Genomic DNA, 19014 nt, shown 5'->3' on the forward strand with positions numbered 1-19014 from the left:
ATCAGCAAGGACGTTGAAAGGTCCAGCTTGTAAGGATGCCCTGCTGGGAAACATGAAACACCCAGCGGCCAATCAAGGCTGAGCGGCTCCCCTGAACCAAGTGCTAAACGACCAACGCACGCAACGCTGAGCTTGCGGCGTGTAATGCAAGCGAGCATCAACCTCCTCTCCCTCCTCGCCCTGTGCTCCATCTTTAATGACGGCAGTGCTTGCTGTTTCTCCTAAACTGGAGTCACTACTCGTCCAACCCCTCAACTCAGCCATTCCCGTAGGCACGGCCGGACCGGATGATTGCATCAGGATCTGCAGAGAGCTTGCGCGCCTCTGGAGAAGTTTAGCCATGCTCATCCCTCCCGGGCCCCTGAAGAAGTCTGCAAGGCACGCAGCAACGCTAGGGCGGCGGGAGGGAGATCTTTCTGGGTCTGATCCTGCGAGTAACCACTTCGTATTTAAACGTGAAGCTAGCTACGTAGTTGGAAGGACCTGACCGCGAGGATCTGCCTTGGATTTGTTTATAGACCACCCTGCTTGCTGCCTTTCCACGCTCCATCGTTCATCCAAACTTTCCGTCTCTTTTGTCCGAAGCTTGACGTCCTTCACTTGAGGCTCATATCTCCATCTTTGAAACCCCAGCTAGATACTATACACATACCACCAGTCATCATGAAGCTGTCCCTCCTCTTTGCCGCCGCCCCTGCGGCCCAGGCCATGGTCTCTTACATGGCAGCGGTCCCGGACTCCGTCATGGCCATGGCGGACGCAGGCAACTGCAACCTGCCGGACGATTTCCAGATCCAGAACTTTGCTGCTCAGTCTACGGACGGCCAGACGGCGGATTCCTTGGACTTCACCTTCAACGACGACAGCACCACCCTCACCACGCCATGTCACCTCAACTCCTCTTCCGTGCCCGTATCAGGCGACGGTCGCACTCCGAGATATAGCTGCGAGAATTCAATGGTGCAATTTATCTGGCAGAACAACACCATCACTGTGATCGAGAAGGTTTGCCCAGGCGATGATGGGTAAGTGACTTGATGAGGACCTGCCTGGCAGCTCTCGCGCAACAACTAACGCCATCTATAGCGCCGCCGATTACGAGGCATCCGGAACGGCATCCGTTCCTCTCGTATGCAACGGTACCGCCAGCGGAGTGTCTGCGCGGTCGCACAGGCGTGCCAGGAGAGCCGTTGCATGCACATCCAACTCGGACGACATCCGAGCGAAATTCTTCAGCATCCAGCCCGTACCCAGCAGTTAAGAAGGGTCATGTTGAGATGAACATTAAAAAAAGCAAACTACCAAATGGGAAGGATGAAACTGACGCTGAGGCCTGGTGATCGAACCTTGGCATGAGATTTGACATGAACCTAAAAGGAGCAGGGAGGGCCAACATCCTCTCCCGAATCACGAGGAGACAAGAGAAAGACTTGTCCGACGACAAAACTGTACTTGACGAAAATAGAATAATCAATAGACTTCCTGTCCACCTGAGTGAGCATCTACCTTAACATTCGCATGAGACTGCTGAAATGAACTTCCCCAACAAGTTGCGCAGGTGGGCTTTAGGAAGGGGGAAAGCATTGCCATGCCGGCTAGATGCGTCTGACAGCACTTTCGCGGGGCAAAGCAGCCCAACCCCAGGCTTTTCCCCAGCGGGCTTCCAGGGACCGACACACTCTGGACCAACCATACGTCGGCAATCGTCGCTTTGCCGCGCCTCCGCAATCCCACTCAATGGGATGCTGTCTCGTCCTTTTTTCTGCATGGCCGTATGACCTCACCACGCTCACCTCACGAGATCAGTCTGAGACGTCGGTATCCTGTCCTGCTGTGTCGTCGCGGATCCTCCCTCCACGACGCAATTTCCTCTTTCAAGCAGCACGCTCACAAGGTGCAGTTGCCATCATGTGTGCTTGGAAGGTCGGGCATTAACGGCTTTTGCTTACCGTTCTAACGTGGTCATCGTCGCTTCGGTTGCCCACCTGCACTGTCGACCCCATTCCTACCTATTGTTGAGCTGCGTTTTATAATTATCTACGTCCATTCCCCGGCACCGTTGCATCGAGTGGCAGATCCCCCTGCGCAATGTCTCGCGGCCCCGATCATCAACCACAGTCCGCATTTCATAAAGACACCTGAAAGACGTCACGGATCGATATCGCGACCTTCACCATGCGACGTCTGCTCCAACTCGCGCCGTTGTTCGGCTTTCTAGCCACCGCCACGCCTACCGAATCCTCGCAACAACACCCCATCCTTGGCCCCGAATCCGTCACCGCGAATACTCCCCCAACGATATCCGTCGACCTCTTCCGCTCCCTCGAACGCACCTCCCGCATCGTCGACATAACCTACTGCGTCGGCACCTCGGGCATCTCCCAGCCCTTCTCCTGCGTTTCTCGCTGCAACGAATTCCCTTCCTTCAACCTAATCACGACGTGGAACACGGGCGTACTGCTGAGCGACAGCTGTGGCTACATCGCTGTCGACCACGGCGTGCGCCGCCCGGGCGATGAGGACCGCTTCGAAGGCGAGGTCGGCGACAAGGCCGTCATCGTCGCATTCCGCGGGACGTACAGCATCACCAACACCGTCGTGGACCTGAGCACCATCCCGCAGGAGTATGTCCCGTACCCGTCGCCAGACGACGGCGACGAGGAGCCGCCGCGCGAGCACCGCTGCAAGGACTGCACCGTGCATATGGGGTTCCTGGCGTCGTGGCGCCAGGCGAGGAAGCTCGTGCTGCCGGAGCTGAAGAGGCTGAGGGAGGAGTACCCCGATTATCCCGTCCACTTAGTCGGGCACAGTCTTGGCGGAGCGGTGGCGATGCTCGCGGCGTTGGAGATCAAGGTGTCTCTCGGCTGGGATGATGTCATCGTCACGACCTTCGGGGAACCCAAGGTTGGCAATCAGGGACTCTGCGATTACGTTGATACCGTCTTCGAGCTCGACAAGGAGGATGGGGAGGGGCAGAACGCGATGAACAGGACCTACCGCCGCGTGACGCACGCTGGTGACCCCGTGCCGTTGCTGCCGTTGACCGAGTGGGGATACAAGCCGCACGCCGGCGAGTTCTACATCGCAAAGTCGGAGCTGTCGCCGTCGATGGAGGATGTTTTGGTTTGCCGCGGCGACAGCGATTCGAGGTGCATCACGAAGGGCGACGGCGGACTATTCGAGTCGATAGCGCGAGATCTAATCGAGGAAGCGGGTATGGATAAGGAGGAGGGGGTAGTCGAGGCGGAGAAGTCATTGAAGAAGAGACTCCCGGGCTTCCCGACGCGGCTCAAGCTCTGGCAGCTGTTCTTCGCTCACAGGGATTACTTCTGGCGGCTCGGGCTATGCGTCCCCGGCGGCGATCCGGCTAACTGGGGGCGGGGCAAGTACGGCGGCGGACACGGCGGCGTAGCGTCGGACGAGCTTTAGTCGCGGGAGGCGGTTCTTTGGCGCAGACATGGTTTTTCTCTGGCTTGCACTTTTTCAGCGGCGCTTGTAACGCGATACTGTATGGGCATCTGTATGATTGGCTGTAAGGGAACGATGGGGAAAAAGCAATCAGGCGTCTGGTTGGGCCGACGGGCGTTTCTTTCTTTCCTCTCGTCCTCAGATACCTAGGATTCGTAGCATTTGAGGTTGTAACAGAACACAATAGAATTCCCTCAGCGGTCCTTTGGTACCTATCTAAGCTTGAATCGCGGAAAAACCGAAGTGGCTCAAGTCAGGTCTCCGCCGGGCGTGCGAATCAGCAGCTGGAAGGGGAAAGGACGGCATCCGGTGGGCTCATTACTCAGTCAAGGTAGTAAGAGGGCGCGGGCGCATTTCGCCACTTGGGCACGAAGTCATCGTCGAGAGAGAGCAGCATGGGCCTGACGAGATGCAAGGCCTAGGCCGTTGGTAGGCCACGCTATTTTTGCGTCCAGGATACGAGGAAAAAGAAAAGGAACTGGGCCGTTTTCTTCTGAAGGGCTTCCAGCAGTCATATCTCTCCACAGGTTCTAGAGAAGCTGAGCTGCAGTTCCTCTCGGCGGTGAAGTGGGGGTTGGCCGAGACACGCACGACACGGGTTCAACGATGGAAGCTGTGGCCACGCGAGAGGAGGACCATTACCTCGTCAGCAGCCGCAGCAGTAGCAGCAGCAGTATGCGGGCGCGCCGGGAACAACAGGCCGGGTGGATACTAACGGCCTTTCACGTTGAATTCCTCGCGGACTTTTCGGTTTCTACAGACTGCGCGCGGTTCCTCGGTGCCGTGGACGGAGACTTTTTATTTTGGTGCTCCCCCCTCCCCCTCGTCTCCAGTGAGTGATCATACGCTGGGCTGCTGGAAAGCAACATCAAAGCTTCCATTGGGGCTTGTTCGCATGAATCTTTGGACCTATGGCCCAGGTCAAGGGTTCATGCCACTTGACGAAAGACGGGATGCCGGGGTAGCGAAGGAAGATGGGAGGGGAAACTCAAAGCTGCACCCCCGTCCCCCCGTGTTAAGCAAGGCGAGGTAAAAAAGGGTAGAGCTTGGAGAAGGAGCCTGGCACTGCCAACGCACACAGGTGTCTCTGTTGGGTTGCAGTGGTCGGGATCGCGGAAGATTTTCTGGTTTGGCGCTGCGACTTGAACAAGGCCTGGGAGGATGCCACGCGATAAGGCGACCCTTGGGACCTGTAGGCTGTTGGGCGGCTGCGAGTCGCCTGTTCGACCCGAATGCATGGAGGGGGAGGGGGGAGATCCTGCCCATGGGCTGTGCTGGATGTGAGTCACTGATGTGTGTGCGCTGTGAGGGCCGGCAGCGACGTTGGAGGGTGGGAGGGCGAGGAAAAAAAATTGGGATGAAAAGGGGTGGGATGGGCCATGAGATCAGAGATCAGAGGTTTAAAGTGTGTGAGATCATCAGAGCTCCCGGTCTGGGCCGGCCAGGCGGATGTCTAATCGGTTGCTTGTCGCCGTCTCGTCGCTGCCGGGCTGGGGTTCGACGTCTGAAGCAGAGATGACATCTCAATCTTTCACGTTTCACTCACTGGGATGCCCGTGAGGGGGAAGAGACTAGAGAGAGAGACGGCCGAGGATGACGGGTGATGCGTTGATCGTATGGATGGCATCTCCACCACCCCAGGCTTGAAACCGGTTTCTTTGGGGTCAAGATCGAAAGCACGACAGCAGATTTGATGAACGATCGGGTATTTTGCGCCGCAGTACACGAGCAGCCGCGGGCAACTGGTGGGCAAAGAAGTTTCGTGCATGACACGGCACCGCCCTCTTAAGAAGCATGCGGACCAGCAGCATGAGAGATGCAGAGAAGGCCGCCGCAAGAGCAGGGTTGGCGGTCGAGAAGGGCCGTTGTGGTTGGACGGCTCGCCGGGTGGGATCGTGGCTTAGTCGGCCGAGTGGCTGCCTCCCCCGGCATCAGAGCGCCGGTCTGCGAGACGGGCATCGAGGACAGAGGCGCGCTTCTTTGAAGTAATTGGCCAGGAGAGAAGACGCCAATCCGTAACTCGACATGAGCAGGTGATGCGCAGCACTGTCTCTCGTGGTATTTGTCTGTCATGGGAGTCTTTCCAATGATCGGAGCCACCGCCCATTAGATTGTTTCCCAGGGTCCGTTGAAGCTCATAATGTCGTCTGTTTGTCCGCTTTGGCGAGCAGTCAATTTCCCTTGATCCGCACCCGTGATATAACGAAGATGTGCCTCCAGATGGACGAGGTGCGCATGAGTCGAAACGAATGGTGAGGTTGACGTTGAGTCACAGGTTTGGTGCTTGTCATTGAGTTCGAGACAACCTGGATGAGGCGCTGATCCGAGACAACATTGGATGGCATTCGACATTGTACATGTCAATCCCCAGGTTTGGTGGGAGATAAGCCGCGCAGGAGATTCCCAAGACCAGGAATTCTCGAGGTACTCGTGAAGAGATGACGGGCAATCTAGAGGGGCATTTTGGCGTAATTAGCAGTAGCAAGTCCTGGAACCCGCGAGGGCTTCAATGGGATGTATGTCAGAAAGCCGATTGGCAGCCCAATGAGTCCGTGTGTCTGTGCAATGTCGACTTGTGTCGCTGAAGGTTACGCCATCGATGTGTCCAAACGTTGGGTTGGGCAGAGGTGAAAGTGACAGTGAGGACGACAGCCAGCACCAAAACCCAAGCAAGCATGAGCAAGCCAATCCTGGCTTCTCACTGGCCGAAGGGTCCTCGCGGCTTCCAGACCCACCTCTACCTTCCCTCACGGCATGCAGTATGGGTGCTGCTTCCCCGCTCTTGCCTCACCACACACCCTGGTTGTACGTATCTTGCACCTGCTGCAAAAATGTGCTTTTTTTCCTGTCTCGTGATTCCCCCCTCTCTCTGGTGATTCTCTCTTGTTCCAGGCAAATCTACGCAACAGTGTTCGCTGGCCTGTTCCTGATGACACCCCCCAGAGTCAACTCATCAGCCGAATGCCCCGCCCCTCACCTCACCACCCTCTTGCTCTTGTTGCTGTGCTGTGCTATGCTGTGCAGTGCTGCGCTGGCTCATCCACCAGCGAACGCCGCCCAGCACACATTTCAGTTGAGCACACCCAATGGAAGCAAATGACCTTGGCCTGGGTTATCTATGGCCCCCTCCGAAGGCTCAAGTTGTATCGCGCATTTCTTTTCTTTAATTTCCTGCTGGAGATGTGACTTGGGTAATCTCAGGCTCGGGTCAAGGCGGCCTCAATCATCGAGAATAGCTTGGAAAGTACCTCGGGACGGTGCTGGCAGGTGTAGAAGCCCACTGTCCGGCAACAACGGACCTGTGATGTTTACATAGTAACTCTCAGGACCCGTCAGTATGAGATGCGAGGTCTCTTTGATAAGCAATGTCATCATGTCGCAAGCTTTGCATGGCCTGCCATGTAGCTTCTATACTTATATGCCTTGCTTGGCCCCTTTTGCCGGCTGACGGACCACTTGTAGACTTGGTGATACGGCAGGGCAGCTTTGCCTTTGAGCTTCGATGAGGCTAAACCCAAGGCTACTGCTCGCCAAAGGGACCTCACCACATGTGCTAATTCTAATTTGCCATGGCGTCCCCGTCGAGTCCCATCCCTCGACCGCCCTGCTCCTCCTTCTGAGGTAAGGTAGGTAGCCACAATGGAAGAGCTCAGCCGGCTTCCGGTGGAATAACGTCGGTGAGGTAGACAAAGTGAATTGCACCAACCCAGCAGCAAATGTGAAGAGAATTGCAGCCTCAGAGAGCTCACAGAGGACCAAAACCCCCGCTCCGTACCCCTTGCCAGCCCATTCACTCTGCCCGTATCTGTACCGTCCTAGTAAACTTGGGCCTAAGGTACAGGCGAGCCTAGCCCAGCCCAGCGCCCCGTTTCTCTTGCCCTCCCGCCAAATTGGAACCTGCCCATGGCCCCCATGCCCTGGACCAGGACCTGAACCCCCCGAGCCCCGAGAGCCTGACCAGCAGCGAGCTGGGCATGGAGGGCAGCCCACCAGCTCACAGAAGGGGACGTGGTGGGGCGTGGCAGCGGCAGGTGAGGCCAGCAGACTGGACACCCGACCAGCAGTGGGCATACCTTCTGGATAGCACCCTCGAAACGGCAGGGTATCTTTGGAAGAAAGAGAGAAAAGGAAAAGTACCCAGGTGAATTGAATAGTAGTGGAGGTACTGTACAACGGTGAAGGGACGGCACGGCACCGCCGCCCCCAGCGACGGCCCCAACCTGAGAGAATCAGAGGAAGGAGCGACCTGAGGTAAGGTAGAGACTTGGGTTCTTGCCTTTTGGGGGGAAGGGGGACTTGGGGAACTTGGACCAACCCGACTAAAATCTTCACCTGCTGCTGGCCTCGCACCTTCGCACCTCGCAACTTCCCTCTGAGAGAGACTCCCCCTCCCAAAATAATTCGTCACACGTAAACACACCCTCCGCCTTCCTCCCTCTCCCACACCACACCTTTTTCTTTCTACAACACCAAAACAAAGCCGCGTCTCCGTCTTCCCCCAACAACCCGACGCACGCCTACAGAATATCCTTTCCCAACCTCTGTTATCCCCTTTCCACCCACTCTCTACCTAATCGCAAGATCCTCAAATAACCACAGCTCAACATGTCTTCCGGCGATGTAAGTACCATTTCCCCACGCTGCCCAACGCCTCTCCAAAACCCCTCCGCCCCTCGTTGCCTGCCTGTGCTACGCCAGCAACCACCACGATACCATCCTCGATCCGCCGTCCATTCCGCGCGTCAAATTTTGGCACAGATCCCGAGATTCAGGATCGGAATGGCTGGCATCTGGCCTCTACCGGCACTCTATGCTTCCCTCTTACCCCAAAACACCTCATTGCTGCTATCCCCGACAGGAAATGATGCTGACTTCTGCCCCTCTTCCAGCGTGAAAGGTTTGTGACGAACTGCCTCCTCCTCGGCGATGGGCCACCACCATCACATCACACCACCTCTTATGCCGGGGATCTTGCGCGCAGCTTTTTACTGACATCCCTATTGCAGCAAGACCTTCCTCGCTCGCCTTTGCGAGCAGGCCGAGCGCTACGATGAGATGGTCGGTTACATGAAGGAGGTCGCCAAGCTGGGCGGTGAGCTGAGCGTCGACGAGCGCAACCTCCTCAGCGTTGCCTACAAGAACGTCGTCGGCACCCGCCGTGCCTCCTGGCGCATCATCTCCTCCATTGAGCAGAAGGAGGAGAGCAAGGGTTCTGACAAGCACGTCGGCACCATCCGCGAGTACCGCACCAAGATCGAGACCGAGCTTGAGCAGGTCTGCCAGGATGTCCTTGACGTCCTCGACGACTCCCTTATCCCCAACGCCCAGACCGGCGAGTCCAAGGTCTTCTACCACAAGATGTACGTTTTTCGATGCCACCGCCACTTGCATCCCGTATCCGCTCTTGCCCCGGAACTAACCGCTGTGTCCCACAACGCAGGAAGGGTGACTACCACCGCTACCTTGCCGAGTTTGCTTCCGGCGAGAAGCGCAAGGGTGCTGCCACCGCTGCCCACGAGGCTTACAAGGTGAGAATACACCTATCAATGGTTTCACGCACCCTCGAGAGGACATACTTATTGACTTGCCGCCTTTTTGCAGAGCGCTACCGATGTCGCTCAGACCGAGCTCACCCCCACTCACCCCATCCGCCTCGGTCTCGCCCTCAACTTCTCCGTCTTCTACTACGAGATTCTGAACTCCCCCGACCGTGCTTGCCACCTGGCCAAGCAGGCTTTCGATGATGCCATCGCCGAGCTCGACTCCCTCTCCGAGGAGTCTTACCGCGACAGCACCCTCATCATGCAGCTGCTCCGTGACAACCTCACCCTCTGGACCTCTTCCGACAGCGCTGACGCTGAGGGTGCCGCTGCTGGCACCGCCGATGCCCCCGCTGAGGAGAAGAAGGAGGAGGCCAAGGCCGAGGAGCCCAAGCCTGCTGAGGAGACCCCTGCTGCCTCCTAAGTTCTGTCTTACCCTGATACCACACCATCTCGGTTGACGACACGACTGAGATGGCTCGCCTACTCGGTTGGTAGGTCGCGCCTCACGCAGACCTGCTGATACCCGGATTTGACCAGCATGTTTCAGCTGGCTGATGATATCTGCGACTCGCGTTGGGGATCTTGGCACAAGGGGGGGCTTTTGGGGATTCGGACGCGGAGAAAGGAATAATGCGTGGCATGAATCCGTTTTTTGATTCCTTGGATTCAACCTAGGTCTGGAACGGTCTCTTTCATAAGAGACTTGGGAGGATTTGAGGACTTTCTTACTTGGCAGCTAACTACCAACCTTCCTCTTCTTCAAACCCCACACCCAGGGCCATTCTCCTTTTGTTCATCAGCGCGAATCCTGCTTTAACCCCATGTGCTGGATGGTTTACGGCTGTCTTGTGTTCTCTTTTCGGTTTTCCTCATAGTGGTCCTTACGTTGTTGCGTTTTCTCGGGAGTGAGAAAGTGTTTACCCCCCCAATGCCCCTGTCTATTCAGTCTACAAAGACAAAAAAGAAAATCACAAATGTTCATCAACTGTTGTGTTCTGTGGTGAGATGTACGTGTGAATTTTGTGTGCGTACGTGGCTTGACATGTGATCAAAGGATTGCTGACATGCTTGATTGACAAAGGCGGTGATATGGTACACACAACTCCGTGCCTTCTTGTGGGCACTCACATTCGCGGGACGATGGAATTACATAAGGATGCAGAAGGATAAACAAAATGGTATTTCCCAAGCTGGTCTGTTTCTATACCAATTACCAGTATAACAATACAAAACGCCAGACACCGCCCTATTGTGTTTCGTCAACTTTAACACTGGATTGCGTAGTTACAAGCCTTCCCCCGCCCATTAATATAATTTGTATCATGTGTGCTGTATACGACGGCAGCATCAGCTCATTAGTTGCGATGTGACCTCACAAGCAACCTCTGGGCACGACGAAGCCTTGCTTGCTTCTCACCAATCACGTCCCCGGACTCGAGGTCGTCCATGGCGGCGGCTTCAGCTTCGGCCTCCGCTTCCGCGATGGCGGCGGCGGCCTTGTTGGCACCGGCCAGGTGAGCGACGGTCGCGCGGCGGTACATGCTCGTGGCCTCGTCGGCAGCCCGTGGCGGGAGGGGCCCGGTCTTGCCGCCGCCGCCGCTGCTGCTCCCGCTGATGCGGCGGACGAAGTTGCGCATGCCGCGGAAGATGGCGTGGTTGCCGTGCTTGGTGCGGAAGAGCATGAGGCTGCCGCGGCGGTCACCGAAGGTGCCGCTTCCGAGCAGGCCGCCCGAGTGCTGGATCTCGTCGAGGTAGGCGGAGGAGGGCTCGAGGCCCATTGCTGAGGGGGCGCCGAGGCGGGAGCATGTCGGGCAGTAGGTCGGCTGGGAGGGGAGGATGTCGCCGCGCGGGAAGGAGAAGGCATCGCCCAGGCCGCCGCCGGCGGAGGATGAGGAGGACGAGGCGGAGAGGGAGATGTTTGTCGAGGATTGGGATGCGGCTGGGGAGGTTGGCGGGCAGGTGCAGAGGGACGCTGAGGCTGCGACCTCCTCGCGCCAGATCTGGATGCGCATCTGCTTCGAGATGGACGGGTCGTTGAGAGACATGGTGGCCGTTGGTTTGGTGAGAAAGATACGGGGTGGTGGTGTGTGAGTCGACAACGGGGTTGTGGCTCGTGTATAAACGACGTGCGGTGGTTATTTCTCTTGGGCCGTCTTGAGTTTCCAGAAGACGGCGACGGGTAACGTAGGACGTGCTCTTGGATAGTGAGACCGTGAGAGTGGTGCGTGGCTGGCCTTGTTCTGTTCGGTGTTGGTATATTGGACGAGAGGGCCTTTCTTCTGCTTCCAAGACCGAGGAGAGGTTGGTGCTCGCGAAGGTTTGCTTCAAAACTAGGTGTAGTCGTCTGAACCGTGTGTGTCGACAACGTTCGTCTGTCCGTTCCCACGTTGCGGCGGTTGGATACTATTTGTCCCCAAAGGCTATTTCGTATAGTGTGCGGAAGGAAGAGAGAAAGAGAGGAAGGAAGTGATGCGGGTGAAGATGTCGAAAGGGGGGTGTGTAGGTTATTAGAATCAAGATGGGCTTGAAGTTTTGGTTGGGGCACGGGACCAGGTTTCTGGATGAGTGGTTGCCGCGCCTTTGAACTCGGGCAGCTTTGCCTTTAGCTTGATATCTCCTTTCTCATGTGCTTCGGTAGTCCTCCAAGAGTATTTAGTCGGCGCCAACCCCGGATTCTAGTGACCCTTCGGAGGGGCGAGCAGCGCGGCAGTAGTGGCAGCAACGGCAGCTGTAGCTAACAGAACAAGGACGAGAGCCAAGACTTGAGGGTGTGGTATGTTGGTCCGGGAAGATTGAGGGGGGACGGATGGATGGGTGACGAGTTTAGGGAAAGAGAAGAAAGAACTTGAGGTTGGTAAACGGTATTGTCAGAAGATGAATGGACTGTATGTGTGCGTGTGGTTTTTTTTGTGTGGAGGGGACGAGTCAAGGCTCGAGTTCTTGTCATCCGGTCTTGCTAGTAGGTGCAGATTCTCTTGCGATGGGTGGGAGAACGGATCCTAGCGAGACACCTACGGGCGTATGAAACAGAAATGAGATACAGCAGCAGCAACAGCAAGAAGCAGGAGGATGAGTGCATGCAATGTATCCTGCCCGTCAAGTGTGCATGAGTGAGCCGAAATATCGTGTCAAGAAAAAGGTCTGGAAACGCCCGCTAGAATGGAAGGAAGAAGAAAGCGTCGCAGTCAACGGGGCTTGTGACTGGGTGGCAGGCGCGGTAGTTCCCAGGCAAGGGGGGGTAGCAGTTGGTAGCCCAAAGGGCGGTGATCCGTTCAAGCTATGGCGTTGGGTGATGATGGCTGGTGTGGTGTAGTTCGATGCAGGTCTCGCAAGGAAAAACAAAACAAGTCAACAAGGTCGACGAGAGGCGTCGCGAGAGAAATAAAAACGATTAAAGGCTGGCTGGCTAGGCTGGAGTGGTGGGGTGGCTTGGCAATAGCAAGTGTGTTGTGTCGTCGTCGTTGTCGTCGTAGGCGTCGTTTCGTTTCGAACCGAACCTGTCCGTCTCGTCTGTCGTTCGGCCCTGGAGTGAAGGCAACAAACCCTGCAGATATTTTCCCGCCAAGCTCGGATTGAGGGTGGTAGTGGAGGTGGATAGATCGGCAGGTGATTAAGCAGATAGGTCAGGCCGTAGGAGCAGAAGAGGGAACGGCATAGGCCCTTTTCAGAATTAGGTGTGGTGCTGGTTTCCTTTTAGGTTGATAAGGCGTGGTTTGGAAGAAAAAAGATGGGACGGGTGGAAGGCGAGCCGGTTGACACTATGTGCTGGTGAAGCAGACCGGCTCTCGCGCCGCTTGCAAGCGAAGAAAGATTCTGGCGAGTCTCAAGTCGTGGTGAAAGGAAGGATGAGAACGTCCCGCTATGCGCTTGCTGCTTGGACGTTGCTGGTTTGGGGATCGCGCTGGCCCCGCGATCGGCAGGTGTTCACGTCCCTATCCCGGTTGACTCCTGGGTGGGTTTTTTGGTGAGGTTTGTGGAACCCCTGGACTGCGCTGGTCTGCCGCAACCGGAAGACAAGATGGAGCCAAATCGAAGTTCACGCAGCACGCTGGAGACTGGAGGGAGAGGCAGCGTGAGAGAGCTGGTGGATGGTGCGGCGGTGCGGTGCGGCGCGTGCAACGACTCGGGGTCACCCTGTTGGTGTCACTCCACCCCTTGTACGTTGTGGCGTCTCTTTTCCAGGTGTGGTTGGGGACGGGGGCGTGGGCATGACCTGGGCCTCGCGACTCCAGCTTCGGGCTAATGCCGCTGTCAGATGTCAAGGGCTGCTTGTTGAAAAAGGGGCGGGCAGGTGGCTCGTGGAGATGATTGGAAGCGGTGTGGTGATGTGATGGTCGCTGATGATACCAGTAGCGGTGGAGAGACAGGCGGCGGACGGGGAGGGCTGAGATTTGGGCAAGTATGCGGATCTCGACTTGGAAACCGAATTCAAGGGTCCATCCATCAGCTCAATGAGGGCTGCTGTTCCTGCTGCTGCTGCAAAAGATGGTGAAGTAAAGACTTGCTGGAATGACGTTTTGTGTGTGTGCTGGTGGCAGAGACAGGGAACCCAATTGGGTTGGGTCCCCGGCTCATCCCACGCCGCGGCGCCGCTTCCAGAGCACCTCCTCAGAGCACTTTGTGAGTATCATCCAAGATCTGAGAACAATGGCTGCCAGAAGACGCCAGTCAATTCCCGGGGCACGGCAGTTGAAGAATCGTCTCAGCAATGCGCCTGTCTGACGCGCGTTTTTATATTCTTTCAAGGCGTTCAATCATGTCTACTGGTGCTACAGCAACAGCAATCCGCCGAATCCTTTTTGTTTTTCTTTTCCCTACCAGCCGACTTGACCCAAAGTAGTCTTGTCTATTTGTTCAAACGACGCCCGTCAGCGCTCTCGACTTCTTCTTGTCCCGAAAACTCAAATCTTATCACACTACTTCTGTGTACTGGGGACAAGCGTCTCCCAGCTTCCTATGTCGCTATGATTATCTTCGCCCAGGGAGTCTAACAAGTCTACTGGTGCTGGTTTCCTCTGGATTTTGGCTGGAATCAAGGGCTTTTGTCGTGCTTCGCTAGGTCTCATGCCCGGAAGTGCAATCGCCCCCGCTGGAGACTGCCTTCCTGGCATGTTCAATGTTTCCGCCCTTTTAGGCGGGGGCTTGGCCGGTGCACCTACTGGCTTCCTCACGACGCCGCCGCCAACGCCCGAACTCGTGGTTGACAGCCCCGTAGAGGCTCGTACTGGCAGCGGCGGCCTGTCTGATGGGTCGTCATCACGATAGCCGTTCCCGTCGTTTACCAATGCAGGCGCCGTGGCCAAATGTGCTGGTTTCTTCGCGACGGGTGGCGCCGGCTTACTTTTGGACTGTGTCGAGGATTGGGACACGGCTGAAGAGGGCCGTGGAACAGCGGGTGGTACTGTCTGCGACTTGTTGGAGGGTATCAGAGGCGCTTGATTCATCGTCAATGGGGCTGCTTGAGTTGCGGCCATGCCTCCGGTCTGCCTCCTAGGCGGCGGAGGCGGGGGTGGTGTCTCGCCTCGTTGCGATGACTTCTCGTCTTTGATGTTCAGTCTGCCTATCTTAGCTGGCATAGCTGACGGGTCGAAAGGTGGAGGCAGCCTCCTAGCCGTCGTACTCGTTGCGGACGATGAGAGGTCGCTTGGTGCGTAGACGTGTTCATACGGCGATGTCGACACACTCGAAAAAGATGATAGCCTCGACCGCGGAACGTTGACCCAGTCAGGCTCTGTCGTTGGTGTGAAGGGATTTGGTGGCCTATTGGGATTCAGAATCGTCGTGTGCCCGTCGGGAGCTCTGGGCTGCTTGATATCGGCTCTTGCTTGCTGCTTGTTCTCCAACCACCACTTTTGACGATCAGAACTGGCTGGAGGCAGTCCGGGCTCGATGGCCTCGTAGCCAATCAGGTCCTCATCGTCGGTCTCTTCTGAGTCCAGGTTTGCCGTTGAGTCGCCAACTTCGGCTTTTCGTCGTTGATAGAGGTCATGGCTAATCCTGTCGCGAAGAGTTTCGTCCACGATGCTTACGTTGCATTGGAAAATTGCATACACTGGCCGGTGGTCTGAAAACTTGAGTGGTGCTGAATTGTAGGCAAGTTGACGGAGATTGGAGCCCTTGCGCAAAATGCGATCGGTCCAAGCCGGTATTCTCTGCTTCTCACTAGAGGAAATCAGTCGCGAGCTGGCGTATGACAAGCTTAGGTACTCACGAAGTATCGTATTCATCGGTTCCGAGATCGAACTTGTAAGTGGGCAGAAAGTTGATCCTAGCCTCAGAGTAGTACGGGAACGCCAGACCCGCGATCATTTGCAGGTTTAACTAAACACAAATCAGCACTGGGGAGCCTGACGAGGAGAGGCTACGCACTTGGTCGTTCTCGTAAAGCAAATCCAAATCGTGCTTCTTAATCAGCGTACGAACAGCTTCCGAGGTTAGGCCAATTCGATAGTTGAAGTCTCCCAACCACACGACAGCGTCTGTGTCTTGGTTAGCCAAAGCCCAGCATTCGTACATTAAAGTTGATACGCACCATGGTCATCAATTCCGCGGTTTCGCTGGAAACGCAGGCCGTGATGAATTGTCGCATAGTCTCTGTTCCTCTCATCGTAGTTCGAGAAGCCTGCGGCCAGATGGGCTGTCACGAAGCAAATTTGGGTATTTGCAAAGTCAAACCGAATGGCTACGGCTCCCTTGTTGCCTGCCATTCCTGACAGGCCAGTCTTCTTTACGCTTCCTTCCACGTTCTTGATCTTCGCCAACGTAGATGCCTTGACGAAAATACACAACGCGGCTCCAACAAGCTGCCCACTTCGAAGGAGGACGTATCTCTCTCCTCCGAGTGCCTGAGCACGCTGATTGAGACACCTTCTCACTGCGCTTTCCCAGAGCTGCTTCCGCGAAGGGTCGCTGTTCATGATTTGCTGTGGGCTCAGCTCAACAATTTCTTGGAAACCGACGGCAACGATTTCAGGCTGCACATCTCCAAGCTCGTCGGGGGAGAGCCACTGAGCTAAGTCGGAATCCACACCCTCGGTGCGGCCGTTGAGATTGAAAGTGCCGACCAACCTACAGTTATAAGCAACTATAACTTATCGTAAGAAAAAGCGGACTCACATTGTAATGTCCTGCACAGAGGAGTACTCAGCACTACGCTTGGTAAGTTCACCAGAGACGTAATCGCTAATTGGGTCGAACAGGAGAACTGGCGCTTGGTTGACAAGGCGTCCAAGCAGTCGATCAATCGTCGTTTGCCTTGCCGAATCGGTAAAGTTGTTGTGGTAAAGTCGCTGCACAGACTTGCGCATATCTGCAACAGCACCAGCCAGCGACATCTTTCCATTGCGGGTAAAAGATGATTTTAGAGCACCAGTTCCGGCGTAAATCTTGGACAAGGCATCTCCGTTGTCTGCCCACAGGGTTGAGTGTCTCATCCAGAAGTCTTGCGTAGCATACTCCCCCTTGTGGCCCAAAAATGCTTCTGTGGCCATCTGGGAAATGAGAGTCTGAATCAGATTCGTTCTGTCCAAGCAATCGAGGCAGTTGGTACGGAAGACGCCTTCTTGTTGAAGAACAACCACCATCCGCGCGGCACCCTGTGCATCTGCGTCCGGGCCAGCGTCATCCGACTCTTCGGCCAAGTAGTACGCAAACCCATCCGTAGAGTTTTCAATGTATCTGCGGATCTGACGGGCGGCCTCGTACCCTCCGGGGCCCTTCGTCTCGGCATGAAAGTCGTAGTGGGTTTCTCTTAGTAGTGCGTGATCCTGAGACTCGTCCTCTCCGACCTGGCTCAATGGGCAGTGCTGTACCGCGAGGTGATACAGCTGGCTGAGTTGCGCCTCACCGGGCTTGCCCTCGCTAAGGAGGTTGACGACATGAACAGCGCCGTAGGCTCGCTCCAGCTCATCGAAATGCTTGTTGAACGCCGGCTGAGCTCCCTCGGGAGACCTAATGACGGTGATGTTCTGTTTACCGGGAATAAGCTCGGCGGTCTGTTCCCAGAAGAGCGGTACAGAGCCTCTGACTTGGGCATAGGAGAACAAGGTGCCTCCTGGACTCCAGTACATGGTTTCCGTCTCAACGAAATTAGCAACATTGCCATCGTCGTCAATGCCTCGAGAGTTGAATCGAGTTCCGGCCCTCCGACTTGACAGACGCGAAATGACTGTCAAGTACGATGGCAGCCCGGTTGACCTTGTTCTCAGAGGAGCACTTGTTTGTGGGATTGCCATCGTACGGCAGAAGCCACGGATAGCTGATGTCAGAAACCGCGAATGGTCAAGTGCGTCGCGCTCCTGGGGCAACAGCCGAGACCTGAACTGAACCAGCGGACTAATCATGAACGAATTCCACAAAAATGAGTCGTCAAAGTTGTCGATATCAAATACAGATGAGTTCACCGTTCTGAGACTGTCAGCTGCCTGTAAGCGCACTGCGGGAATGTCCTTCTTACCTGTCCTGTAGTCTGTTTGTCAAATCGAAGTCGGTGCTGTAGTAGAATGTTCCATTCCCCAAAAGCTTGCGCAGATCTGTACAAGGGTGCTCGAGGGTTACCTCGCGTCCTCTCAGGTTTTGACCATAGACCGAGTTGACATCCGACATCTCGGAGTCCAGAGGGTCCAGAGAAACCACATCATCCCACTCGCTGTTGTTGAGACAAAAGAAGGCAACGCTTGCAATCCGCTCCACGGTCTCTCCCGGCCTAAGGGTGGCAACTCTTGTGGCATGTGTTACGACGGAGAGGAACACATCTCCTTCCACGGATATCAGGCCCAATGTTCCGTAGATCGGTCGCGGCGTCAGGGAACGGTAATCGGCTAGTGTTTTCTTTGTGATCTGAGTGAACTCGACCATGCATTTCGCTGCGGCGCCGTCGCCTCCGTTGGGTCGCGAGCGGGTGGATGCGAGGGAAGTGAGGGAGCCGTTCGCGGCCGCGCCGGTGCTGTTAAAGTTGTAACGGAAGATGAGTGCGTGAGAGGACGAAACGATCGCAATTGAGCGATGGGGGTAGTCGCGAATGTAGAGCTTGCTAGACTTCTCGGGCGCCGGCACCTGAGAAGGCCACGAGCCGGAGCTGGCGTAATCCATGGTTGCGATGTAGGGGTGAGGTGTTCGGTGATGCGTTTGTGTCGCAGATCATGCTTGAATCGAATAGCTGGCCTGCGTTCATCGAAGGGTGCCGTCGTCAATGGCCGAGCCGAGAATGGTCTTGGAGACGACTGGGAGAAGACGCAGGTCGCAACGAGGCGTCGTTGAGCAAGAGATGCGCGGTGGCCGCGGCACAGTGGGATTGAGGTCGCCAAATGTTCAACTACGGATGCCGTGGCTGACTGTAGCGGGATTTGGGTTGCCTATGCGGAGCCCAAGGATGACGTCCGTCCCACCGGAGGTACAAGGTGTTTAGAGCTGGACCACTACCTTTAGCGCCTGAGCTCCGCCTGGGAGGCAGCTCGTTTCAGCCTCACAGACCACCGAAGGAGGAAGCTGTCCAAATTGCACATGTCGACATTCCGCACCTCACTAGGTACGTACCCACCATCTCGCCCTGGCGGACCCTCTCCCGTAGGATGCTTCCAGCTGGAACCCAGCATATGAATGGGTCGCCAGACTGCGGCCATACGAAGCGAGCCGTCTATTCGGTGAGGTTAAACTGCAAATATTCCGACTTGCTGAAACGAGGGTTAGGGACCAGGACGGAAACTGTCACCTCACCGTGCCTGAAGTTACTTTGGTAGACAGGCCAAGACCAGACATGCGACGAACACCCAAGAAGACTCTACAAAGGATGTATTCAAGAAGAGCTAATATTTGGATTCACTGTCCACAAGGCAACTTGCGAACTTCTCGAAAGGAGCTTGTACGAGTCGGGATTCGGCATACCTCGGCGGATCATAGTTTGCCCCCCTGACGCTTTCTTTCCTCCTATTGCTGCTCTCATGGTTGGACTTTTACCCAAGCCTTAGCCGCCTCATTTGAAGTCTTTCAGGGCAGGATATGGAAA

The 19014-nt window shown here is 55.9% G+C and overlaps 5 protein-coding genes across 5 annotated transcripts; 3 read left to right on the forward strand and 2 right to left on the reverse strand.

Moving 5' to 3' along the window:
- Window positions 1–663: 663 nt before the first annotated feature.
- Window positions 664–1261, forward strand: GCG54_00004093 (uncharacterized protein; the record flags this gene model as incomplete). The annotated part of the gene is made up of 2 exons (XM_045404148.1): window positions 664–1025; window positions 1087–1261. 2 exons carry the CDS (start codon window positions 664–666, stop codon window positions 1259–1261), a joined length of 537 nt encoding a protein of 178 aa, XP_045263983.1.
- Window positions 1262–2175: 914 nt separating this feature from the next.
- On the forward strand, window positions 2176–3429 carry GCG54_00004094 (Lipase A; the record flags this gene model as incomplete). Its single annotated transcript, XM_045404149.1, has 1 exon — window positions 2176–3429. One exon carries the CDS (start codon window positions 2176–2178, stop codon window positions 3427–3429), a length of 1254 nt encoding a protein of 417 aa, XP_045263984.1.
- Window positions 3430–8475: 5046 nt separating this feature from the next.
- Window positions 8476–9432, forward strand: GCG54_00004095 (14-3-3 protein-like; the record flags this gene model as incomplete). Its single annotated transcript, XM_045404150.1, has 3 exons — window positions 8476–8828; window positions 8909–8996; window positions 9070–9432. Coding segments are annotated over 3 exons (804 nt in total), but the record flags the coding sequence as incomplete, so codon positions are not given.
- A 934-nt stretch (window positions 9433–10366) lies between these two features.
- Window positions 10367–11056, reverse strand: GCG54_00004096 (uncharacterized protein; the record flags this gene model as incomplete). The annotated part of the gene is made up of 1 exon (XM_045404151.1): window positions 10367–11056. One exon carries the CDS (start codon window positions 11054–11056, stop codon window positions 10367–10369), a length of 690 nt encoding a protein of 229 aa, XP_045263986.1.
- Window positions 11057–13927: 2871 nt separating this feature from the next.
- Window positions 13928–18101, reverse strand: GCG54_00004097 (Inositol-1 4 5-trisphosphate 5-phosphatase 1; the record flags this gene model as incomplete). Its single annotated transcript, XM_045404152.1, has 6 exons — window positions 13928–15173; window positions 15223–15332; window positions 15381–15490; window positions 15544–16079; window positions 16128–17417; window positions 17467–18101. 6 exons carry the CDS (start codon window positions 18099–18101, stop codon window positions 13928–13930), a joined length of 3927 nt encoding a protein of 1308 aa, XP_045263987.1.
- Window positions 18102–19014: the final 913 nt, after the last annotated feature.

This window comes from Colletotrichum gloeosporioides (genome assembly GCF_011800055.1).
Source record: "Colletotrichum gloeosporioides strain Lc1 chromosome Unknown consensus_48, whole genome shotgun sequence".
NCBI classification, from domain to species: domain Eukaryota; kingdom Fungi; phylum Ascomycota; class Sordariomycetes; order Glomerellales; family Glomerellaceae; genus Colletotrichum; species Colletotrichum gloeosporioides.